Source organism: Coffea arabica, chromosome 2e (genome assembly GCF_036785885.1).
Source record: "Coffea arabica cultivar ET-39 chromosome 2e, Coffea Arabica ET-39 HiFi, whole genome shotgun sequence".
NCBI lineage: Eukaryota > Viridiplantae > Streptophyta > Magnoliopsida > Gentianales > Rubiaceae > Coffea > Coffea arabica.
Window position 1 is genome coordinate 17895655 of NC_092313.1, and position 25871 is coordinate 17921525.

Sequence of the window (25871 nt, forward strand, 5' to 3'; positions counted from 1 at the left end):
TAGTATATCGAATTATAAATTAATACAACAATATAGAAAAATTGTAAAAGTAGACAAGAAAAAAGAAATATTTTTTTTTATTTTGTCAAAAGGAACCTCAGTTTTATAACACTTTGATACAAGGAAATAACCTCTATTATTATATCACCTCAAAAATCATGAAATATTTGTCATCATAACATATTACTCCGTCTCCGTCCAGTTGAAAGTGTCATATTTTCTTTTTATTTTGTGATGTTAAAAAAATCAAAACACCATTTAGTCTCTTTTTTCAATACAAATTCTTTTTTCTAATCATATACATGATACTATTTAAATTTAAATTTTGATATTATGAGGATAAAATTGAAATTAAAAATTTTTCCCCATGCTTTCCAATTGACCACTAATGACTAAAGAGAAAAAAATGGCCATTGGATGTGTCGTCCAGACGTTGACAGTTTACATCGTAGTCCTGATCCTTTTGTCCTCACGGCAATCAATAAAGGAAGCCATACATAAATCGTCATTTTCCACTCCATTATCATAATCATAGAAAAGCAGTCTGGCACTTCTCTCCTTAGTTTTTTCCAAGCTTTAGAAGAAATGGGCAGTAACTCATTGCCTTGCTCCCTTGTTCATGTTTTTCTAGTCTCCTTCCCGGGCCAAGGACACGTTAATCCGCTGCTTAGACTAGGCAAGCGCCTTGCTGCAAAAGGTCTGCTGGTCACACTCTCAGCACCCGAACTCATCGGAAAAGAGATCCGGAAAGCCAACCAAATGAGCGATGAGCCCACCCCTGTTGGTGATGGAATGATCAGGTTTGAATTCTTTGATGATGAATGGGTAGAGGATGAAAACAAAGCCTTCTGTGTTGGTGAGTACACGAAACATCTTGAGGTCGCTGGCCGGAAAATACTCCCTGGAGTAATCAAGAAACAAGAGGAACAAGGTCTCCCTGTTGCCTGCATAATCAATAATCCATTCATTCCTTGGGTTTCTGATGTAGCCGAGACCCTTCACATCCCAAGTGCTATCCTATGGGTGCAGTCTTGTGCGTGCTTTTCAGCATATTACCACTACTGTCATGGCCTAGCTCCTTATCCCACCGACGCCGAACCCGAAATTGATGTTCAATTGCCATCTATGCCATTGTTGAAGCACGATGAGATTCCTAGTTTCTTGCATCCCACAACTCCTTATCCATTCCTGAGGGAGGCCATCTTAGGTCAGTTCACGAACTTGTCAAAGAGTTTCTGTATATTGATGGACACTTTTCAGGAGCTTGAGCATGATGTCATCAACTACATGGCGAAGCTCTGCCCCGTCAGGCCCATTGGACCTTTATTTAAAAATCCAAAAGCTCCAGCCTCAAACGTCAGTGTTGATATTCTGAAAGCCGATGATTGCATAGGGTGGCTTGACTCCAAACCACCGGCGTCCGTCGTGTACATATCTTTTGGAAGCATTGTTTTCTTGAAGGAAGAGCAAATCGCTGAGCTTGCATACGGACTATTGGATTCCGAGGTGTCGTTCTTGTGGGTTGTTAGGCCTCGAAGCAAGGACTCCGGCTATCAAGAAGTGGTGTTACCAGATGGGTTCCTGGAAAAGGCCGGCGACAAGGGTAAAATTGTGCGATGGAGTCCACAAGAACAAGTCTTGGCACATCCCTCTGTTGCTTGTTTTTTAACTCACTGCGGTTGGAACTCGACGTTGGAATCACTTGCCAGTGGGATGCCGGTTTTGGCTTTTCCTCAATGGGGTGATCAAGTCACTGATGCCAAGTACTTGGTGGATGAATTCAAAGTTGGGATAAGAATGTGCAGAGGTGATGCGGAGAATAAGATTATTGCTAGGGAGGAAGTGGAGAAGTGTTTGCGGGAAGCTACAAGTGGTCCCAAGGCAGCTGAGATGAGAGAGAATGCGATGAAGTGGAAGAAGTTGGCCGCTGATGCGGTGGCCGAAGGTGGTACTTCTGATCGGAATTTGCAGGAGTTCGTTGACCAAATCAGGAGCAGGTGTACCTTGATGCCGCTGGAAAATGGAAAACAACAGTGAATTCCGCGCCATTGACGCTACGTGCCTTGTATCGTAATACGAGCAATACTAGTAATCCTAGTTCTTCTTCCTTTTTTTCTTTTTTTTTAAATCCTAATTCAATCAGTACTGATCATGAATAAATGCTGTATTTTTCTTTTTTTTTTTTTGGGTTGGCGAGTATTTTCTTACACTTTAACATTTCTTGACCATTTCCGACAAATAAAAGAGCAAATCAATGCAAAGAAATGAGGGGTACTTTTTTTGGGCAGATGTACGAACAACCTTTAAAAAAAAATTGTTACTTTTTTGTGAATATATTTTTTTAATTAATTTTTTATTTATATATATAAAATCATTACATTAACTTTTTTATTAAAAAAAAAATCAGAAAAATGCAATACAAGGCGACTGGAATTTGTCGTGGTGAACTGATGAATGTTAATGGGCGTGGGCATCGAGTGTACTTTGATTTAGTGAGATTTTATTTTAGGTCATAAATGCATGCTCTCCACCACTTCCACGAAATTTGTCAGATGGGTAGTCACTCCAATCGCCGTTCGAAGCCATCTAGAAACTTTGACTAGGAGGCTCAAAAAACCGTGCGTAGCACGGCTTTAGTGCATATTATAGTGCCCATTTCTAGTTATACTAGAAGGAACCAGGAACCAGGAACCAGGCTGTGCAAGTATAACCTAGGCCTACCTACAAAATTCTAAGTAAAATTCATCACATTATAATTTGTTTTCAAATAAAAAGTAATTATAATTACCAAAAAATTAGTCTAAAAAATAAAGTTTAGTTTTAGTGAAATGTTCCAAAAGTTTGTTTCAACTTGCTTATCGTGATGTTGTAGAGACTTATCTTGATGTATTGTATAGACAATATCTTTCTGTATTATATAGACAAACAACAGCAAAAGATTCAAAAATCAAATACATGAGAATTGAGAAATGGAAAACCAGTTCAATGTTAACATAAATAGGATTTACTCATATAAGATTAATTTTTTCTACACTATGTAAAATTTGAATTTGAATGATAACTACGTAAAATTTGAATTTGAAATTCAACTACGTAAAATTTGAATTTGAAATTCAACTTTTGTATAGATGTCATTAATCTAACAGTGATAGTGTATTCACTATCAGTATATATAAGATTTACTCAATGATATATGCTTCATAAAGCTCAAATATCATGCTATTATAATTACAAATACATAAAATTTCACCGTCATTTCTTTCTCAAACAAGACACTATCATGTAAAAACTACCATCTTACAAATTCACGACAAAACTTGCAAGAAATTCAAACAGAAGACTTTTCAATGCATAAAAAGGGTACAAAAATTCAATACCAAAGAATTACTAAAAAAAATGCAAGATTCAATTATACATTGAAAAGGAACTATAACATCATAATTACAAAATACAAATTTTGCATTTAGATTTAAAACAAACCTCACAAAAGAAAAATCAGCTTGCAGAACTAAAATAATGAAAGATTAATGAATATTAAGGAGATCAAACTAAAATAAAAAAATACACCATGGTAACATAATAAATAGGCAAAAAAAAAATAAAAATGACAAAGGCTAAATAAAATATAGTTAACAAAAAAATTTAAATTCATATTTGGCAGCTTGAAATGGGAAAAAAATAGGAATAATAAAAATGGAACATACCAGACAGTAAGAATAGTAGTGGTAAAAAATCTATTGCCTATATTTCTCTTTAAAAAATATAGAGATGATTATGAATCATGATTTTGGAACAAAGGAATAAAAGAAACATCCATTCTCGTATAAGAAAAAAATACATTTAGTTAACTTTATAGGAAAAAGGAAAAGATGCATCAACTGAGTAAAAGGAGGAAATGCAGAGAAAAATTAGAATGAAAGAAAAAAAGAAAGGGAAAAGCAAAATACTGGATTAAAGAGTTAAAATTGATGGATAAAGAAATGACAGTATAAATCAATTGATCAGTTAACAACAATCACTTAAAAAAATAGTAAGAAAATAATCCTAGTATAATTAATTGTAAAGAAAAATTTGAAAGGGAAAAAAGAAAGATAAACAAAAAAAGAGGGAGATGAGAGTTGAAAGCAGAGGTAGAAAAAGGAAGAAAAGAAGAATTAGAAGGAATGACGTTTATGATTTTTGACTAATAAAAAAAAAATAGTGGAACAAAAATTCAACTAAAAACTAAAACTGCCACTTATAAAAAATATAGACAATACATGTGTTAAAAAGATGGGTTGCTATAGTAAATTGATTTTTTTCTTATATACAAGGTAGATAAGTGTATTTCTCACAAAGAAACATGTTAGAGTGAAAGGCTGCAAACTGTGAGAAGCGGGAAGGGGAACAGGGGAGGGGGAAGGGGCAGAGAGGGTGGCGGGGGAGATGGGAGGAAAGGGATGATGGGCATAGGGGGTGGCGGGGGAGGGAGTGGGAGGGGTGGCGGCCCAAGGGGGGAGGAACGGGGAAGGGAGTGGGAGGGGGGTGACGGGGGAGAGGGGAGGAAAGGGGTAGCGGGGGAGTGAGGGGGAGGGAGAGAGAGGAGAAAAGAAAAAAAAAAGAAGAGAGGTGGTACTGGCGGAGGTGCTGAAGGTGGGAGGCAGAGGTAACGGGGAAGGGGGAGGGGGAAGGAAGAAGAAGAAGAAGAAGAAGAGAGGAAAGAAAAGAAAAAGGAAAGAAAGAAAAAGAAAAAGAAAGAGAAAAAGAAAGAAAAAGAGAAAAAAAAAATTTCACATTACAAAAACTTCTATAAAAAAGTTTTTGACCTTACAAAAATTTCTACAAAAATTTTTCAAAAATTTCTACAGTGCACTACAATAAAGTTTTAGACAAACTCCCAAAAAACTCAGGTTCCAAACAGACCCCTAAATGTGAAAAAAATACAAAAGTAATTATGAAAGGCTCAAAAGCATTTATTTGGACCATTATAAACCAAAGGATGAATTAGATATAAATCCAAAGGTCATAACATATATTAAGTGCAAATAACTAATAATATGTATAACTAATACATTAAGTGCAAACCTCCGTCATATTATGAAATAAAGTATGCAAATAACAAATATACTATGAAAAATGGAGGTGATGAAAACAAATATACTATGACATATTTGTTTGTCATTCTTTGTCTTTGGAGCCGGTAATAAAAATCGGAGGTGAAACGTGCTTTATCATGATCACCGTTGTACTTGGATGCAAACTCACTCCTAGAACTAAAAACATGTTCAGGTACAACATTCTACCAAATAAATAAAAATAAAAGAAAAACCTCCTTGCAAAGCAGAATGACATAAACCCTCGTACTTCCAGCTGGGGTGCCTCTACGGTATAAAGTGAGATGAACTTCCCACTGTGGACAGAGCCACCACAATCATAACATCTCGATGTGGGACCATTATCCAAGCCTTGTGGGTTCAACTAAGTTAAGGCAACCGACTGTAGTAAGTGAATTATGTAGTAAAAAAAATAAAAAATGTGCGTGACTTTCTAAAGAACAACAATAAATCTAGATATATATTAGACTCAATTGATAAATTAATCATCATCGATTGTTGAATCATACAAATTAAAATAACCTTTTGTGATCATTATCACTATCATTATTATTTATCCGTTAATAGTAATGGATTCTTTTTTTGTTGAAACCCATAGAGTGTTTTATAACTAAAAATATAGATATAGGTTTATATTTTTTTCCCTACTCTTTTTTCTAAATTTTTTCACTATTTTAATTTCTTCTAGTACTTTTTAACTTTTTAATTTTTAATTAAAAATATCAATTACATTGGTGAGTAAATATTGATTCCCTATTAAATATAATGGTCAATCACAAAATGAGCCTATGATATCCATTAAGTCATTCCGATTAAGTATTAACCTTAGTCAAATGATAAGTATTATTATGAATAATTTTGAAACTCATTCCCTGAGGAACCAGCTTACCAAATGCCTTCTAAGTACATGAAACAAACTGGCTTATGCTAAACTTGATTGATGGCACAATTTGTGTAGATAAACTTCTTTGTGAAAATTCATGAAATATGCGATGCAATCCCCAAACCAGGATCAATTGTAAGTAAAGAAAAAGAAAAGTCAATGAATGATTGCCTAACTGATTCTCATGTTAATACCTAAATCTTTTTTTAAATCTAGTTATATTTCATTAGTTGACACTTGTCACAATTATCATTTGTATCATGGTAGAAATTTTCTTTGGTTCTTTTCTTTTTATTCGAATAAAAAATTTATTTATGAATGTAATCTGTTTTAATTTTTATTACAATGAAACATTATTACACATGTTTAAACAATATGGAGGAACTTCAACTCCTACATGCACATATCCAAAATTTTAATTTTCATCCAATTTCTAATTACATTTTTGTTCGTCGTACTAACATTTACCACTTTCGTTAATTGCCATATAATGTAATCACATCTAAATTTTTAATTCTTTCATTTATCTTTACACTCTACTTAATTAATTATCTCTCTACAATACTTATGAGTCATTATTTTTTTCGTTTCAAGTACAAAATGACAATTCCTTAAAGACTATCAGGAAATCCTTTTTTTCGGGATAATTTCAGAAACCTCCCATAGGGTTTTGGACAATTTCACTCGGCTCCGTTGAGGTTTTCATAATTAAGAAAACCTTCCTTGATGTGACAAAAAAATAACAATATCCTTCATTAATTGTCAACTCAATGAAAAACTCTATCAAATATTTAAAATTTCTCATCTATTATCAACTAATAATTTAAACTACAGTTTTTTTCAATTCCATTTCCCCACCACAAGTTTTACAAGTGAGACCAGAGTCAAATTACAAAGTACATTTTCCACACATTTCTTGCTAGCTGTGGGTGCCAAAGTACGGATTTGGGGCAGGGACGATCATCAGTATGACCGTCCCTGCACGGTTAAGGGCTAAGATTTACCCTCAAAATTTTGTGCGGCTGAGATAACACCATGTAACTCGATTTCCGCGTCAAGTGTGGGGCCCACCACTATCTGTTTTGAAAATATATCCTGTGAAAAAAAAGTTACATCGTGTTTAACCAATATTACGCGCAGTACAAAATGAGGACAACCTGCAACCGTTTGTGCCCCGTATCCGCCAAAGTACCGGCTGTTGCATCATTTGACTCCTATATGCATTATACAGCAGCAAAAGGACGCAGAATCCTTGCATGCGGTGTTGTCTCATCTATGTTGGCAGACTTGCAAAAGGACACAGTAGCATCTCTATTTTTGGTTTGAACAAACCCATCCAAACGTGACGCGTACACTGCCATACCTCTATCAGGCCTCAACCATCACATAGTCGCCTGACCAAACGTGATGTGAGTTAGGACCCGTTTGAAATTTGCGACAGCTTATTTAAAAAAAATACTTTTCAAGTAGAACTTTTAATAAAAATATTTATTAACTGCTCAAATGCATTTTTTTTTTTTTTTTATCAAAAGCACCGGAACCCAGACAGGGCCTTAGTAACTACCAAATTTTCTGAATGACTTCAAGAACCTAATCATGTTATCATACAAGTCTTCCTTTGATCTTACACTCGGGAGGAAGTCTATGTGACCGTATTCCTCAAGAAAAAGCACCTCTGGCTGTCTTTTCAGTTCCTTCAATGTGCGATGCACATCAGTAACGTCAGCAAATGCATCGTTACCCCCATAAGCTATCCACAATGGTAAAGAATTCGGAATGCTGCTAACATCAAATGCTGGAGGCCGAAACCGTCCATAGCGTATCAGGTTCTTAAAGATTCCATAATCATACTTTCTGAAAGTACCTTCACGGATCACTGGAAAATAAACACAATTCAATGGGTAGGAACTAGGAGAGTAAGAGCGAATGTATGAGAAAAAATGAGGAAAAAAGCTACACAGACTTAGCCTGATATAGCAAGTTTGAATAACTTCAGCAAACCAAAAGGCCAAAGACAATGATATCCTGCTAGCGCATACTTTGAAAAAGATGATTCAGATTCTTTGAGGATGTAGGTTGAGGTTCATATTCGAGATAGAAATCGATCCGGGAGTTGTTGAAGCAACAGTTCTTTCCTGAAAGTGTTAATCCACCATTTAATAAGATACAGATTGCAATATAATAGTTTAACCATTCTAAACACTGAAATAATTACTTCCCAACTTGCTCTACAGTGCTAGATTGCTAGCAGAAAAGTTTGTCGTGAAAGGAAATTTTTTTTTTTTTTAAAGGCCAAATAACAGAACATGAATAAGGACCTGTAACCGGAGTAAGCAACTCATTGCAATTCACATATTCACCGCATAATATATCCATCATATGGGTGCTGCAGTCACTGAATAGATAACAGAACATGCCAGAAAGGATTATATAAACCGAAGATATGTGGAAACCTGACCGAAAGAAAGAGCCAAAATTAATAAGACCTTTTGAAAATAAGTTCATGAATGCCCATCACACATAACACCTGCTTAGAGAAAAATGACAACTTAAGCACACTGACAAATAAGCCCTGATGGGAATGCTCAAAAAGAAACCACACAAACCTCATCAATATGCATTTTCACTAATCTTAGGACAAAAGACGAACTTATATGATCCAAATATGAGATAGGAGAAAGAAGCGCAGCAGCTTCAACCATTGATACTATATGTGGTTGAGTAAAGGCAGCCAGAGACATTATTGTTCCCTGCAAAATAAAGCAAAGGACATAGAATATCAGAAAAACAAAAACCAACAACAAAATGAAGATATAACATAGTTCTCAAGAGATTCAAGACCTGTGAATGACCAACAATAAATATTTTTGAGTTGGTGATGTTATAAATATAACGAGCCATTCCTTCCAGATCATACAGAGCCAATTCCTGCCAACTCCAATCCCAAAAATCCTAAAAAAACAAGAGAAGAAACAATTAAAGCAAGAGGGTTCATAAAGCACATCTAGTTTATGCAAAAAGAATATTTTTGCTGCATCCCAGATCAGGACAAGACCATGCAGAAGTAACTTGTGAAATAAATTCTACATATAGAGGGAGGATGGTGGTCCACCACTCCTGCTCTTCCGAGCATTAACCATTTGATGGCTACGACTTCAAAGCAATTCATATTTATACCTAGCTTTTACCTGAGTAATCAAATCATGACAAGTCATAAATGAATGTAATTTGAAAACCTGTACTACATTACAATTTACAACAGTTACAGAACTTAAAGATTATAACCAGATGTCAAAGACAAGCTATAAATACCTTGTCTTTTTCTGTCAGATGGACATGTCGACGACTCCAACGTGTCCCACGCACATTTCCAGCCCAAACATCAAAGCCATGATCAGCCAGGATAAACCCCAATGATTGATTTGGAGAGTTCAAGAACCAGGCATCACCTGCCTGTTATATTTTTCAGTTGCTCAATTGTTAATATACGAGACTGCAACCCAATCCTTTCTTTATATTACATTCACAAAATGGAAGAGGGGGGGGGGGGGGAGGACAATTACCATTTCTGTGAGTCTAGATAAGGCTAATCATGTTTGTTAAAGATCTTTGTAATAATAAAGTAGCATTTCCTATTGATGCGAAAGCCATTTTAGCTTATAATTTTAACCAAAACCAAGATGCATGGACGAAATAATTTACAGCTTACACACTGAACTTTGACATAGTATTACTCTTACAGCTTGAATATGCACACATTTATGGAGGCACCAAAGCACTAAAAATGCTCAATTCCGATAAGCAACAAATCTAACTAAAGAAGATAGTGAACTGAAAAATAAACTTTTGTACCATAAAACAGTTTTGGCTACACGAAGTAGTAACAGTAATGATGATTGGTAAATATCTTCCATAGAATTGGAATTTGAAAGAACGAATAGAGCTAAATTCAAATGTAGCCTCTCCAATATGATTTTTTTTTCTAAAAAAATAAAATAAAATAGAAATCATGTAAACAAATTATTTTAGGAGAGATTACCATCATTAGCCCGTGAAGGAGAAGAACTGGAGGACAGTACTGCCGTCTGAGATATCTGGAGTTAGATGCCACCCGCTGAAGTCCAAGCAAGTAACCATCATTTGTTTGTGCCTGCATCAACAATTCCACATTCTTAAACTAAATCACCTGCACGCTATATTTCAGAAAAATCGTCTACAGCTTAGTAACGCCTTCGATACGTAGGTAGACAAAAAAGTAAGATCAATGATTAATGAAATTTATTCATGTGTACCACTGTACACAAATACTATATTCAACAAAGAACGATACGTAGATAGAGATAGAGATTCTACGGTGTGCTCGGAGCAAGGATAGCCATAAGGTTGGATGAGGTGAGCACAGAGACCATCTGCCGGAGAATTGGGAAGGCGAATTTTTGAAACTCTGGCGGATTCTCCGGCTGAACTGAGGAGTAATACACTGAGCAACAAAAGCGTCACCAGACGCTCCATTTTCAGGCCACTGGAGTGCGGAAAACACAGCGGAACGACGGACCAACAGGCTGGGACCTCCCGGGAGAGGAGAGTGTGGAGTCTCACAATGCTCCAGAAGAAAGATGCGTTCACAGGAAACCGAACGAGACAGAATATCAAGAAGATTGTTTAGCTGCAGGGAGAACTTGAGAAGCTCCGCCCCTGTGTCGGTCAAGGACCTGCATTTCTAAAAAAATTCAACACTTTCTGAAAAATTTCTTGTTTGGGTCTCCTCGAATCCTCCGTTCCCTTTACTGTACAGTATACAGTAAGAATAGACATAGAATCGCATCTAAGTATCTAACGTGAAAAAAAAAAAAAAAAAAAACTTCTAATACAAGAGTAAGGGTTGATATATAATAGAATCTAACGTGTTAAAAAAAAAAAGAAGAAAGATAGAGTATAAAGAGAGAGATTCTCTTCTGTCCACTTGGTACCGACACAAACGCTCTCTTACAGCGCGTCCGGTATACCTTTCTTTGCTCAAGAGCCAAGCATAACGTTAGTTGATAAAGCGGATCTAGGAGTGGGCTATAAAAGCTCACCTATTTGGGCTATAACAGTACAACAATCATGGGCTTGTCACTGGTCGATTTTTAAAAATCAGGCTAGTCCGCTGAGCTAATTGTTTAAGAACTTTTAACATTTCCGTTACTAAACTTTCGTATTGTGGGCTATAACAAAGTACGGGCTTGTCGTTGCAAGTGCCGTGGAATCCATTGCACTAATTAGAGTGAATAGGTATTCCAAATTCCGCTCAACCGGTCAAGAGTGACTTGCACGGTAATCATGAGATTTTCGATCTGTTTGGAGTTGCGACAGCTTATTTAAAAATACTAAAGTTTTTAATAAAAATATTTATTAACTGCTAAGTGCTTTTAAATATATTATTTGGAGAGACATAATTTAATCAGTACTTGTTGTATTAAATAATGTGTAATTTAAATTTTTTAAAAAATATTTATCTCTTTATTTGGTATAACATATAATTAAATTGGATGTTTTATTTTTTAAATCATAAAAACTACTCTAAAAGCACTAAATTTGAGCTTTTGTTAAAGTGATTTGAGCTTTTGTTAAAGTGCTTTTAACACCAAAAATTCTACTCCTAATTTTATGGGATGATATTCACCAAACATTTTAAAAGTACTTTTTAACACCTAAAAGTGCTTTTTTCTTATCAAAAGCACCGGAACCCAAACAGGGCCTTAGTAACTACCAAATTTTCTGAATGACTTCAAGAACCTAATCATGTCATCATACAAGTCTTCCTTTGATCTTACACTCAGGAGGAAGTCTATGTGACCGTATTCCTCAAGAAAAAGCACCTCTGGCTGGCTTTTTAGTTCCTTCAGTGTGTGCTGCACATCAGTAACGTCAGCTAATGCATCGTTACCCCCATAAGCCATCCACAATGGTAAAGAATTCGGAATGCTGCTAACATCAAATGCTGGAGGCTGCAACCGTCCATAGCGTATCAGGTTCTTCAAGATTCCATAATCATACATTCTGAAAGTACCTTCACGGATCACTGGAAAATAAACACAATTCAATGGGTAGGAACTAGCAGAGTAAGAGCGAATGTATGAGAAAAAAATGAGGAAAAAGGCTACACAGACTTAGCCTGGTATAGCAAGTTTGAAAAACTTCAGCAAACCAAAAGGCCAAAGAAAATATCCTGCTAGTGCATACTTTGAAAAAGATGATTCAGATTCTTTGAGGATGTAGGTTCAGGTTCGTATTTGAGATAGAAATCAATCCGGGAGATGTTGAAGCAACAGTTCTTTCCTGAAATGTTAATCCACCATCTAATAAGATACAGATGGCAATATAATAGTTTAACCATTCTAAACACTCGACTAATTACTTCCCAACTTGCTCTACAGTGCTAGATTGCTAGCAGAAAAGCAAAGCAGAAGAGTTTGTTGTGAAATGAATTTTTTTCTTTTAAAGGCCAAATAACAGAACACGAATAAGGACCTGTAATCGGAGTAAGCAAGTCACTGCAATTCGCATATTCATCGCATACCATATCCAGCATATGGGTGCCCCAGTCACTGAATAGATAATAGAACATGTCAGAAAGGAATATATAAACCGAAGATATGTGGAAACCTGATTGAAAGAAAGAGCCAAAATTAACTGGAAACCTTTTGAAATTAAGTTCATGAATGCCCATCACAAGTAACACCTGCTTAGAGAAAAATGACAACTTAAGCACACTGACAAATAAGCCCTGATGGGAATGCTCGAAAAGAAACCACACAAACCTCATCAATATGCATTTTCACTAATCTTAAGACAAAAGAAGCACTTATATGATCCAAAAATGAGATAGGAGAAAGAAGCGCAGCAGCTTCAACCATTGATACTATATGTGGTTGAGTAAAAGCAGCCAGAGACATTATTGTTCCCTGCAAAATAAAGCAAAGGACATAGAATATCAGAAAAACAAAAACCACCAACCAAATGAAGAAATAACATAGTTCTCAAGAGATTCAAGACCTGTGAATGACCAACAATAAATATTTTTGAATTGGTGATGTTATAAATATAACGAGCCATTCCTTCCAGATCATACAGAGCCAATTCCTGCCAACTCCAATCCCAAAAATCCTAAAAAAACAAGAGAAGAAACAATTAAAGCAAGAGGGTTCATAAAGCACATCTAGTTTATGCAAAAAGAATATTTTTGCTGCATCCCAGATCAGGACAAGACCATGCAGAAGTAACTTGTGAAATAAATTCTACATATAGAGGGAGGATGGTGGTCCACCACTCCTGCTCTTCTGAGCATTAACCATTTGATGGCTAAGGTTTCAAAGCAATTCATATTTATACCTTGCTTTTACCTGAGTAATCAAATCATGACAAGTCAATATATGAATGTAATTTGAAAACCTGTACTACATTACAATTTACAACAGTTACAGCACTTAAAGATTATAACCAGATGTCAAAGACAAGCTATAAATACCTTGTCTTTTTCAGTCAGAGAGACATGTCCACGACTCCAACGTGTCCCACGCACATTTCCAGCCCAAACATCAAAGCCATGATCAGCCAGGATAAACCCCAATGATTGATTTGGAGAGTTCAAGAACCAGGCATCACCTGCCTGTTATATTTTTCAGTTGCTCAATTGTTAATATACGAGACTGCAACCCAATCCTTTCTTTATATTACATTCACAAAATGGAAGAGGGGGGGGGGGAGGACAATTACCATTTCTGTGAGTCTAGATAAGGCTAATCATGTTTGGTAAAGATCTTTGTAATAATAAAGTAGCATTTCCTATAGATGCGAAAGCCATTTTAGCTTATAATTTTAACCAAAACCAAGATGCATGGACGAAATAATTTACAGCTTACACACTGAATTTTGACATAGTAATACTCTTACAGCTTGAATATGCACACATTTATGGAACCATCAGTCAGAATCAAATTTGCTCATTGAGGGAAGCACATAGCACACAAGTGGGAGGCTAGTAGCAGGGAAAAGGCAAGAAAGAGTATTGAGAGATAGATGTGGCAACAGGAAATAAGTAACTGTCATCAATAATAACCTCTCATTTTCTACAGAAAGATAAAAGCTACTAATATAGGCAAAGTAGCTCAGCAATCAGGTAGGAGTTTTGACAATAGGCCTGCGTTAGCATTTCAAAAAGAAAGTTACGCATAGCAAATTCTGCAATAGTATAGTGCATCAGATTTATAGTTAGGACAAAGTAAAGACAATGTGGGAAGTTTCCTGTTTCCAATGAGTAAGCCAGCATTGGCTCTGAGGCAGCTGGTATGCATAAAGGAAAAGATCTTATCCATGCCACCATGCGGTAGTCAGTGGGGGTAGGGAAACTTCTTTAGGTAAACTCTTATAAATCTAAAATCACGTAATTGTCCTTTAATTACAAATATGCATATAATCCAAGAAATTAAAATAAGCAAGCAGCACGGGTTCCATAGTTAGTTGCATCACTAAGAATGGTGGCTTATTGTACACTTTCCAATTCTTCATTGTGCAAAATTTGTTGACATATCTTGCCTAAGAGCTGTGATGGACGCCATTTGATCTAACACATAATAATTGCATTACATTTTTACCAGTCACATGGGAAAAAATTCACAAAAATCTCACATACATTACAAGGAGGCACCAAAGCACTAAGAATGCACAATTCCGATAACCAACAGATCTAACTAAAGAAGACAGTGAACTGAAAAATAAACTTTTGTACCATAAAACAGTTTTGACTGCACAAAGTAGTAACAGTAATGATGTTTGGTAAATATCTTCCATAGAACTGGAATTTAAAAGAACGAATACAGCTAAATTCAAATGCAGCCTCTCCAATATGATTTTTTTTTCTTTTTCTGAAAAAAAATAAAATAGAAATCATGTAAACGAATTATATTAGGAGAAATTACCATCATTAGCCCGTGAAGGAGAAGAACTGGAGGACCGTATTGCCGTCTGAGATATCTGGAGTTAGATGCCACCCGCTGAAGACCAAGCAAGTAACCATCCTTTGTTTGTGCCTGCATCAACAATTCCACATTCTTAAACTAAATCACCTGTACGCTATATTTCAGAAAAAACCGCCTCCAGCTTAGTAACGCCTTCAATACATAGGTAGACAAAAAAGTAAGATCAATGATTAATGAAATTTATTCATGTGTACCACTGTATACAAATACTATATTCAACAAAGAACGATACGTAGATAGAGATAGAGATAGAGATTCTACGATGTGCTCGGAGCAAGGATAGCCATAAGGTTGGATGAGGTGAGCACAGAGACCATCCGCCGGAGAGTTGGGAAGGCGAATATTTGAAACTCTGGCGGATTCTCCGGCCGAACTGAGGAGTAATACACTGAGCATCAAAACCGTCCGCAGACGCTCCATTTTCAGGCCACCGGAGTGCGGAAAACACAGCGGAACGACGGACCAACAGGCTGGGACCTCCCGGGAGAGGAGAGTGCGGAGTCTCACAATGCTCCAGAAGAAAGATGTGTTCGCAGGAAACCGAACGAGACCGAATATCAAGAAAATTAGTTGGCCGTGGGGACAGCTTCAAAAGCTCTATCCTTGCGTCGCGTGTAGGTGAAAGCTCATTCCTGAAAAAATCTAATATTTTCTGAATAATTTCTCGTTTGGATTGATATTAGTCCAATTTCCTCCTTTTACTTTAATTTAGTACAGAGCAAGAGTGGATGTAGAATAAAATCAGTGTCCGAAAAAATAAACAGGATGGAATATAGGGAGAGATTCTCTTCTGTCCACTTGTCGCGCTCTTACATGAGTCAAAGATAAGGTTAGTTTTAAGTTCAGAAAAAAAAAAGATAAGGTTAGTTTTTTTTTTTTTTGGTCAAAAACGGTAACGTTAGGTGATAAAGCGGATCTAGGAATGGGCTATAAAAGCTCTCCTATTTGGGCTATGACAGCCCAACAGTCATGGGCTTGCCACTGGTCGATTTTTTAAAATCAGGCTAGTCCGCTGAGCTAATTGTGTAAGAACATTTAATATTTCTGCTACTAAACTTTAGTATTGTGGGCTATAACAGAGTACGGGCTTGTCGTTGTAAGTTGCCGTACAGTCAATTGCACCAAATAGAGTGAACAGGTATCCCAAATTCCGCTCAACCGGTTCAGAGTGATTTGCACGGCAATCATGACATTTTCGACTCTCATGTCGTCCTTTTCTTTTCCTGCTGGTGGAAGACTAATAGTTATTTAGTTTTTGTTTGATAATTCAGTTCAGTATTTATATTTAATGGATGCAAATTTTGATAGCTACAAATTGAACATCTAAATTAATTAAGCACTACTGAATTTTCTAGTTAAAACTTGCCTTCAAAATTGAGTGTATATCACTAAATGTGATATACAGTCAAATGTATTAAATTTAATACTTAACAATTCAATAATTTAATGAATTCAAACTTCAGATTTTAGACTTCAAAATTCAATCTTATCGAATACATCCATGGGCATACTGGCCCTTCTTTTTTTTGTTTGCTATAAATCTCACTACATACTGGCCAGGTTCAATGCATCTTTTTGTGTTTTCCATCTTTCCCCGGTTGAATATGGAGCCAGGTAGGGTCCAGATATTTTCCTCGTTAAATTCTCAGTCCGCAATTTCCTATCCTTCCCAGACAAAGAAAGGGAAGAAAAAAGAAAAGAAAAGCGTGAGATTTTCCACACTTTCAATCACCAATAAAGCATTAAAGCCAATAATGTCTGTGAAAAAATGATGGCGTGCTCCATGCTGCCGGTGGTGGGACCGTCCAAGGAATCCAATTCTCTTTCTGTTTCCCTGTAGTCTCAGTTCACAGTTCCAAACCTACGAAAGTCAGTAGACGAATAAGACTCGGCATCCAACGTCGTCCTTTCATGCCCCTTCTCTCCACTGGAACAAAGCTCTTCTACAATATCTAATAAAGAGAACCCCATCTTCTTCCTTTGAAGCCGCTCTCACAGCTTTCCCAGCCCTTGGCGTCAATATCAACCCCTCAGCGGCTGCCGAGATATAATGGCATCAGATGGGTTCCGGCCCCTGGACGAGAAATTTCTGTTGGAGTACCTCAAGGCCACCCCCGTTTTAGCAGAGAAGCTTGGGAACCAATTCGAAGACTTGCAAATCAAAGAAGTTGGTGATGGCAATCTCAACTTTGTCTACATTGTTGTTGGCCGCTCTGGCTCCTTTGTCATCAAACAGGTTAAAAAAAAATCACCTTTTTTCTGTCCTTAACATCTTTCTCTTCTCTTCTATCAGTCTTTTTTGCTTTTTTTTTTTTTCTTTTTCAATTATTTCCATCTACTTTAATTGAAGTTATTAGTCGGTTTATTTAAGTCCCTCCTAAACCATGTTTTCTTTTTGCTGTTCTGATCCGTGTTGGCGAAGGAACTGTTGAATACTAGTTATGAACGATGTTGTGCTTCCGTTGATTTGTTAAAAATTTAAGCTTTACACGAGAATAGGAGTAACTTATTTGTACTCTTATTGCAAGATGAATTTATTGTTGCTGTGGCTGACTTGAGAGTGGCAAGCATTATAGCCCGATTTTTTGTTTTTTGCTGATTTCTAGATACTGGACGGTGCTTCTGTGCTGCAATTTGTGCATCTTCTCAACTAATTATGGAGTAATAGATTAGAAACTAGTATATAAGAATGTGAAAATTTTGAGGTACAGATTTGGCTCAAGTTTTGAAGCGAAATGCCAGGGTTAGACTCTTGTAACTGTCACTTTGCAGCACCTAGCCCCCTTTCCCCTGAATGTGCTCGAAAAATAATTAGAAATATAAACTTGGTTATGGCACTCAATGGTTTTGCGGATAAATGGTTCTCCCTCCATCTGTGGGTGGGAAATCCGTTTTTCTTTTCTTCCGACGTTTTCAATGTATTTTGCATCTGCAGGCTCTTCCGTATATCCGTTGTATTGGGGAATCATGGCCAATGACAAAAGAGCGTGCTTATTTTGAAGCTAGGACACTGAGAGAGCATAGGCGTTTGTGTCCTGATCAGACTCCTGAGGTCTATCATTTCGACCGTGCAATGTGTCTGATAGGCATGCGCTACATTGAGCCACCTCATATAATACTCAGAAAAGGACTGATCGCTGGCAAAGAGTACCCATTGCTTGCAGAACACATGTCGAACTTCATGGCTAAAACTCTTTTCTTCTCCTCTCTTCTTTACCTTACCACTACCGAACACAAGCATGCAGGTAAAAGATCTTGATGGTAATTAGGTTAATCTAGGCATTTTTTTTATCCTCTAGATGATGGAATTAACCTTTCATATGTGTTCTCCTCAAGTATTAGTTGCTCCCTTGTCCCCTCTCTTTGAATGGTGTGTTTCAGCCATTTAGTTTGTTCTACAAAAAAGAACTTGAAGAATTATCCAACTTAATTAAAATTACCGTCCCTTATAGTAGCTCAGTTTACAAACAGTTTTTAATCAAGAGATCTGATACTGCACTATACATTACGTCAGTATGATCTTCTGCCAAACCTTTGATTAGCACACTTAATCTTTGACTTGGAGTGTCAGTTGCCAACATTCTGATTTGGTCCATTTAGATTTTAGTTGATTGTGCATTTGGTAAGTATTTGTTGGTTATCAAAATAAGAAAAGAAGTGAAAAGAAAAAGGATTTGTTGGTTATCAAAATAAAAATCATTATGAGTTTGTTTGGATAAGAGTTTATTTGGATGATTTATTTGAGATAATTACTGTAACACTTTTTGTGATGTGATGTATGTGAGATAAAAAGGTGATTGGGAAGATAAAAAGGTGGTTGAAATTTGTGAAGTAAATTTTTTTATTTGAAATCAAGCCAATCCAAACAAACCCATTGTTGCTCAGCATTTCTAATGATTATTGACCATATAGACATGTTTTCTTCTTGTCTGTAATTCATTTGTCGCCTAATGCTTTATGCAGTTGCTGAATTCTGTGGAAATGTGGAGCTTTGCAGACTAACTGAGCAAGTGGTTTTTTCTGACCCTTACAAGGTCTCTCAGTATAACCATTGGACATCTCCTTATCTTGATAGTGATGCAGAGGCAGTTCGGCAAGATAATATATTGAAGCTTGAAGTTGCAGAGCTGAAGTCCAAGTACTTCTGGAACCAGTCTACTTCTCATTAATAGCATTCTTCTTGTAACAAACCTCTTTTTACTTATCATAATACTCTTCTTTGTGATTAAGTTCGCTTTCTAATTTGCATATGCAGATTTTGCGAGAGAACCCAAGCTCTCATCCATGGTGACCTTCATACAGGTTCTATCATGGTTACTAGCAAGTCTACTCAAGTTATAGATCCTGAATTTTCTTTCTACGGGCCGATGGGATTTGATGTTGGAGCTTTTATTGGAAACTTAATCCTGGCTTATTTTGCACAAGATGGACATGCAAATGAGGGAAATGACAGAAAGGTAAGTCCAAGTTCTTGTTATTGGAAGCTTTCTAAGTTCTTTACTACAGTTTGTTTTTTTCCTTTGTCATTCATTATCTTATTATTCTATTCTTCTTAGTGTTGGGTGTTTGAAGACATTTAGTTTGTTCTTTCTGCCTGAAATTTTGAAATGGCTTATAAATATTGGGTTAACTTCCACAACTCAAATGTGAACTGTTGTGCCCTGTGGATCTCTTCTGAGATAGCGTTCTCAGTCACCCTTGTTTCTAGTACCTTGGCTAGTTAAACCATGCTCGTTTATTTTTCCCAACGTTCAAGTATTACTTGCCCTTTGGCCTTGTAGTGATTTTCGTGGCTTTGGCTATAAGACAGCTCTGGCCTACCCCTGCTGTGGGAGGGGATGGAATGGCTAAAAAATTGGGGGATTAAAGTTAACATATGTATCATATATAGGCTTTCTGCCCAATCTGCTTGTGTCTTTTTTCTGCTAAAATATTTGATGCAAAGCCACTGAATATACATGAGAGAGAGAAAAAGGGAGGGAGAGAGAGAGCGCACAGAGGGCATGTAGCAATCAAAAAGGTTTTGACTTGTTGATATGCGACCATGGTTTGAAGTTAAACTGAACTATGGCTAACAATCTGAATTAATGGTGCGTGCGGCCCCATTAACCTGTATTGACTGCTGAAAGGTGCTGCTTTTATTTTGGTTTCTGTTTTTGTTTTCTTGTTAGAATCACTGCAAAAATATTGGCTATTCAGATACTGGATAAGCTCCGTGGTTGCTCCTAGAATGCTGCAAACTCCAGATATTGATTAGCCATGTTGTTGCAAATATTACCCTCTTGGCACTCAAAGGAATGAAAGACAAAAAAGATTAACCTTTCTGGAAAGAAAACGATAACTATAATCCTGCAATCATGAGGTGATGTTCGATTAGTTCAGAAAACAGTGATTCATGAGCCAGAATATCATGGAAAACTAAGACTCGTAGAACATATTGATTGCAATGCTCATCTATGAAATTTTAACATCAATGTATCTAAAACATTATGAAACACATTATTAAACTGTTGAGGGGAAACATATTTTGAAACACTAAGTCATATCCTTATTGGGCAAAAAGTTACAAAATCTGATATTGGGCATAATTTCCTAGTTGGTTAAATAAGTAAAAGCTTCTTCAATAAGAACTCATTACCTTTTCACTAGAAGCATCAATGCGTAAAACAGGTGGCGCATCAATATGATTTTCTCAAACTGGTGTTTCATACGTGTTAATTCTTATTTATATGTGGTGACAGGCTGGCAACTATAATGATTTTCTATTGGTTGTTTAATGCCTACATCTTATTGCAGGAATATAAGTTGTGGATATTGAAAACTATAGAAGAGACCTGGAATCTTTTTCATAAAAAGTTTACTGCTCTCTGGGATGAACACAAGGATGGCCCTGGTGAGGCATATCTGCCAGAAATTTATAATAATGCAGAACTTCATCTGTTGGCAAAACAGAAATATATGGAAGATGTGTTCCATGACAGTCTTGGATTTGGTGCTGCAAAAATGATAAGGTGAGTCACTGCATTGTTTGTTTCAGCCAAGCTCGTTTCTTTAATTTTGTGTAAACTTATCCCGTGTTATTGTGGATCTGTCCTGGGAATTTTGGTATTCTGATTTTCCTATTGCTCTTTGAGCTGATAGAAGCTCACAGCTAACTCTTGTACACAAGACTCTTATGATCAGTAGTTACTTGGTTTCTTGTGGACGTGACTTGGGTGGGGTAACAAATTTATCAGTGGAGTTCAACTCTGTTAGGTGATTGATGGCGCACTGAAGGATTATTTGCATGTCCTGCGAGGTTTAAGGTTTACAGGGAGCCTTGAATCTTCAATAAACCTTTAGCTTTTAACACTACCTTCTTCCCCCGAAATTTACAGGAGAATTGTTGGGGTGGCTCATGTTGAAGACTTCGAATCAATAGCTGAGCCAGAGAAACGTGCGAATTGTGAACGGCAAGCTCTCACCTTTGCAAAACTGCTGCTGAAAGAAAGGCGAAGGTTCAAGAGCATTGGTGAAGTTGTTTCCGCCATTCAGCAGCCTAAATCATGAGAAACTGCTCCTCAAATTTATGATTTTAGATATTGCAAGGATGATTGATTTAAATTGCGATATACAGTAATAACTCCAAAGGACAAGCAGAATGTATTCAAGGGTAATAAGAGATTTCTTCGGTTTTGCGTCCACTAATTTCGTCCAAACTCCTCTGATAATGCATTCATTAGCCTCTAGGCTCTAGCACGTATTTACATAACAGATGTAGTGCAAATGCATGATGTATATGACTTGTAACAATTTTTTTTTTTCGGGGGTTGTCCAGTGATCATCATGTGCAATCTTGAGACAAAGAATTAAGATTGAGAAATTCCGAATGCGGTAAAAAGGAATCAAATATATTGAGACTACAAGCAAGAGGTGCCTTCCTTTGACCAAAAAAAAGAAAAAAGGGGGGGGGGGGGGGTTAGAGGTGCCTTTCCCAAGGCTTAGGATTCAGAATAAAAAAAAATACTTAAAATAGGTGGTCTGAAATTTGGAATGAGCGAAATTAAGGATAAAAATATCATGGAATTTATTTCGTTATTACTAACTTTTTAGGAGGCCATCCACATCCTTCCATGCATGCTGCATCTAAATGCAACTTAATCCATGGAGTACAGGACAGACTTATTCTCCTATACATAGTTTCATTATATTTAATCATAGCATTTTAGCACGTATGTTTAGTTATTAAATTTAGCTTTGTAATCCTTCCAGAGTCGGTCGACGGACTTGGCCAGCAGCTCAACAAAATAGCTATTGCTATAACCATTTCTCATCTTCTTGTTGAGTTGCGCAACAAAACCATTTTTCAGGCTACTGCAGTAATCAAGAAAGCGGGCGCTGACATCGTATCCTTGATCCCACCGGTCGCCTTGCCCAGGTTTCACCCAATGCTGAGGAACATACCCGGCTTTAAGCCTCACATAATCAGCAATTCCTTCGATCAATCCTCGGGGAGCCTGTCCATTCCCAGTCCACTGCCAAACATGCGTCATCTCATGGTAGAGAACGCCAACAATCCCTCTTTTAACGTCGCCCGAGTAACCTTGGATGAACCTTGCACTTACGTGAATCTCATTGTTGACTGTATAGGCAACACCATCAATGTCGTCAACGAACATGTCAACTTTTTGGAGGTTTTTTCTGTCGGCAGGAGTGTTCTCCTGGAAGATCCTCCATATGAAATTTGTGGCGGAGTCGAGCATTTGCTTGCTGTATTGGACCCCGATGTCCCTCCGGAATCGGGCACCACCTGGGGTGGACAAGGCAGTGTTTGTTACGGTGTATTCCACTGCATGGCTTCCCTGGATAACTGCTGCTAAGAGGATGACCGCCAAAAACGCGAGGACGAGAGTTATTTTTTGTGCCATTGCCGAATGCTGCACTGATTTGTTGTTTTTCGTTACTTTGGTGGGTATGTTTTGCAGTTGAAGTGCACAATGGCTTTATATACCTAGAGTTTATCGCATCCAAAATTGACAAGTTCTTGATAATTAGTGTGTCTGGATAGCTAGGACGTAATGAAAAGTTGTTCAAAATTTCAATTAAAGCTACTTCATTACTTTGATGATACTGGAATGCTATGACCTGCTCTGTCCGGCATTTTACTCCATATTATAAGGTAACCATGATGACTATGACCTCGTCTTGTAATAGTACTGTGTATCGATCGTGTCAATTCCTTTTACTTCCTTAGGAAATGCTCAAAAAGATATGATCCATAGACAAGATGGACAGAGAAAGTCTTATATTCACTTTAATATAATTTTCTTTTTCAATGGACTATGATTGGATATATCATTAATATTCAATGGCTACGTTTGACAATACTTGATAGTTCTGAAGTAACTTGTAATTAAATGTATTCATCAAAGTAAAAGAGACATTATTAATGTTCACTCTCATACATAACGAAAAATTATCCTCGCGTTCACTACTCCCACCATTGTCACACAGTTTGCTCTTCCGCTATCCAGAGCTCCCCTTTACCTTTTTCCACAATATGTAGGATGATGTATTTTGTCAGGTAGTATTAAATTTTTATCAGACATTAGTGTAGAAATGCAAACCTTGACCTAGAATATGATGTTTTCTTGACTTGGTTCCTCTAGTAAATGCCAGAAAAGGCAACAGAAGACTCGACTCTTTGTAATGCCAATTCATTCATGACCCAAACAAAGTAGCCAGCCAGCCAGCCAGCCAGCCAGCCAGTTATATTTGCCATTCCATTAAGCAAAATATGGCAGCAGCTGTAATTCCTAGTGCAGAACAAACATACTCAAATGTATAAGAAATTTAGAGATTCCTTTTCTTTCTTTCTTTCTTTTTTCTTTTTTTTTTGGAAGAGGGGTGGTATAAGATAAATGTAAATGGAAATAAAAGCACAACAAAGTTGATTTACAAAATTTCTTGAAGTTTGAGTGTGACATTGCTTAGCGGAATTTGTTACCTAGCGCGAGTCTCATTCTCAGAATGTATATTTGATTTGATAGCAGCAACATTCTGTCTGGATGGGTGGTGACGTAAAAGAGAGTACCATCAATCACTTGAGTGGGAGTAATAGTTACATGTGCTTGTTCTAAGTCAAACCGCTACGCTGCGATTCGGTCCATTTCGCCGTCTCCGTTTCGATATGTTAAATGTTAGTTTGACAAGGTTTTGTTTTTATACGACAATAAATTTTTGAGCTGTATAAAAGCATAAAGAAGATGAAAAAGAAGAGTAGGAAAGCCCTCGATCCTGCATGAATGTGTAATTGCTTGTTAATTGGCGACAAAGTATTTTGGACACATAAAAAAAAAATTATATTAATTCATTTCTTGTATTGTGCGCAGGGGCTTAACAATGCATAATATAAGCAGCAATATATATTCCATTAAGAGCACAGGGCAGACATATTGACATGCAAAGCTCATTACATCGAGTCAAAGCATTTAGCAAGTAGTAGTAGTAGTAGTATTAAACTTAGTTAGTATTAAATTTAGCTTTGTAGTCGTTCCAGAGTTGATCGACGGACTTCCCCAGCAGCTCAACAAAATAGTTATTACTATAACCGTTCCTCATCTTCTTGTTAAGCTGCGCAACAAAACCATTTTTCAGGCTATTGCAGTAATCAAGAAAGCGGGCGGTGACATCGTATCCTTGATCCCACCGGTCGCCTTGCCCAGGTTTCACCCAGTGGCTCGGTGCATACCCGGCTTTAAGCCTCACATAATCCGCCATTCCTTCGATCAATCCTCCCGGAGCCTGTCCGTTCCCATTCCACTGCCAAACGTGCGTCATCTCGTGGTAGAGAACCCCGGTAATCTCGCTTCTAACATCGCCCGAGTAACCTTGGATGTACCTCGCGCTTACGTGAATCTGATCGTTGCTGGTATAGGCAACACCATCCATGTCATCGACGAACATGTCAACTCTCTGGACGTTTTTTCTGTCTGCAGGAGCGTTCTCCTGGAAGATCCTCCATATGAAATTTGTGGCGGAGTCGAGCGTTTGCTTGCTGTATTGGACCCCGATGTCCCTCCCGAATCGGGCACCACCTGGGGTGGACGCGGCAGTGTTTGTTACGGTGTATTCCACTGCATGGCTTCCCTGGATGACCGCTGCTAAGAGGATGACGGCCAAAGACGAGAGGAAGAAAGTTTTCCGTTGACCCATCGGTGTGTTGATTTTGAAGTTTCGTGGATGTTTTGGATTTGAAGTGCACAACGGCTTTTATTTATATAGAGGACTGGCAGAGGCAGAAGCAGCATGGGGCCAATTTTGCTAATGCAATCGAGTCAAAAATTGACAAGGTCTTTGCTCGGTAGTGCATTAGGATAACCAACTTTGACTATTTGACGAAATCAGAACGCCATGACTAAAAATGTACACGCCGTTAAAGAAGCAAAGGGGAAAGACGAAATAAGTGGAGAAATGTACGTATGCTCATTTTGAAGTATTGATTGGGCTTCAATGAATTGACGATTATTGGACTAAATAATTGTACACGCCCATATATATATATATATTTTTAAACGTATAGTAATACTTGATGGTTTTGAGGTAACTTGTTTCGTCAATGTAACACTAGCATCGATCAAGGGAAACACCAAGCTAGAGGTAACTTGTTTCGTCTTTGTACGCTGTTAAATTTGCATGAGATTTAGATGCTGCCGGCCTTGACCCAGAATGTGAGGTTATCGTGACTCTGGTGCCTCTAATAAATGTCTCTATATATATATAGTTATGCGAAAGAAAGAAAGGAGATCACTTGACTCATTCGTAGCAGCCAGCCAGTGATTAATTAGGATTCCATTAAGCATCTAATGGCAGCAGCCATCATTACCAGCACAAAAT

The 25871-nt window shown here is 37.2% G+C and overlaps 6 protein-coding genes across 11 annotated transcripts; 2 read left to right on the top strand and 4 right to left on the bottom strand.

Annotated features, from left to right (window-relative positions):
- Window positions 1-449: 449 nt before the first annotated feature.
- On the top strand, window positions 450-2181 carry LOC113731475 (gallate 1-beta-glucosyltransferase 84A24-like). The gene has a single exon (XM_027256766.2). The coding sequence runs from the start codon at window positions 586-588 to the stop codon at window positions 2035-2037; it is 1452 nt and encodes a 483-aa protein (XP_027112567.1). The 5' UTR covers window positions 450-585; the 3' UTR covers window positions 2038-2181.
- A 4696-nt stretch (window positions 2182-6877) lies between these two features.
- LOC113731477 (triacylglycerol lipase 1-like) lies at window positions 6878-11297 on the bottom strand. 5 transcript variants are annotated; one of them, XR_011840323.1, is made up of 11 exons: window positions 10330-11296; window positions 10016-10126; window positions 9289-9429; window positions 8818-8928; window positions 8583-8726; window positions 8463-8503; window positions 8295-8371; window positions 8016-8111; window positions 7605-7852; window positions 7134-7370; window positions 6878-7053 (listed from the first exon to the last, which is right to left on the bottom strand). XR_011840323.1 is itself a non-coding variant. In XM_072079499.1 (10 exons), the coding sequence occupies exons 1-10, from the start codon at window positions 10486-10488 to the stop codon at window positions 7359-7361; spliced, it is 1140 nt and encodes a 379-aa protein (XP_071935600.1). In that variant the 5' UTR covers window positions 10489-11296; the 3' UTR covers window positions 6878-7358. The 5 variants fall into 5 exon arrangements, 4 of the variants coding, with proteins under 4 accessions (XP_071935600.1, XP_027112569.1, XP_027112570.1 ...); XM_072079499.1 differs by having other exon boundaries at window positions 6878-7370; XM_027256768.2 differs by lacking the exons at window positions 6878-7053; window positions 7134-7370 and having other exon boundaries at window positions 7436-7852; window positions 10330-11297.
- A 312-nt stretch (window positions 11298-11609) lies between these two features.
- Window positions 11610-15733, bottom strand: LOC113731476 (triacylglycerol lipase 1-like). 2 transcript variants are annotated; one of them, XM_027256767.2, is made up of 9 exons: window positions 15258-15733; window positions 14937-15047; window positions 13487-13627; window positions 13015-13125; window positions 12780-12923; window positions 12660-12700; window positions 12490-12566; window positions 12202-12297; window positions 11610-12040 (listed from the first exon to the last, which is right to left on the bottom strand). In XM_027256767.2, the coding sequence occupies exons 1-9, from the start codon at window positions 15414-15416 to the stop codon at window positions 11718-11720; spliced, it is 1203 nt and encodes a 400-aa protein (XP_027112568.1). In that variant the 5' UTR covers window positions 15417-15733; the 3' UTR covers window positions 11610-11717. The 2 variants fall into 2 exon arrangements, with proteins under 2 accessions (XP_027112568.1, XP_071935598.1); XM_072079497.1 differs by having other exon boundaries at window positions 14937-15128; window positions 15258-15398.
- An 875-nt stretch (window positions 15734-16608) lies between these two features.
- LOC113731478 (methylthioribose kinase-like) lies at window positions 16609-21679 on the top strand. The gene is made up of 6 exons (XM_027256771.2): window positions 16609-17232; window positions 17932-18241; window positions 18960-19134; window positions 19252-19453; window positions 20793-21007; window positions 21374-21679. Exons 1-6 carry the CDS (start codon window positions 17047-17049, stop codon window positions 21543-21545), a joined length of 1260 nt encoding a protein of 419 aa, XP_027112572.1. The 5' UTR covers window positions 16609-17046; the 3' UTR covers window positions 21546-21679.
- A 443-nt stretch (window positions 21680-22122) lies between these two features.
- On the bottom strand, window positions 22123-22974 carry LOC113731479 (uncharacterized). The gene has a single exon (XM_027256772.2). It carries the CDS (start codon window positions 22901-22903, stop codon window positions 22214-22216), a length of 690 nt encoding a protein of 229 aa, XP_027112573.1. The 5' UTR covers window positions 22904-22974; the 3' UTR covers window positions 22123-22213.
- Window positions 22975-24371: 1397 nt separating this feature from the next.
- Window positions 24372-25232, bottom strand: LOC113731480 (uncharacterized). Its single transcript, XM_027256773.2, has one exon. It carries the CDS (start codon window positions 25188-25190, stop codon window positions 24498-24500), a length of 693 nt encoding a protein of 230 aa, XP_027112574.1. The 5' UTR covers window positions 25191-25232; the 3' UTR covers window positions 24372-24497.
- Window positions 25233-25871: the final 639 nt, after the last annotated feature.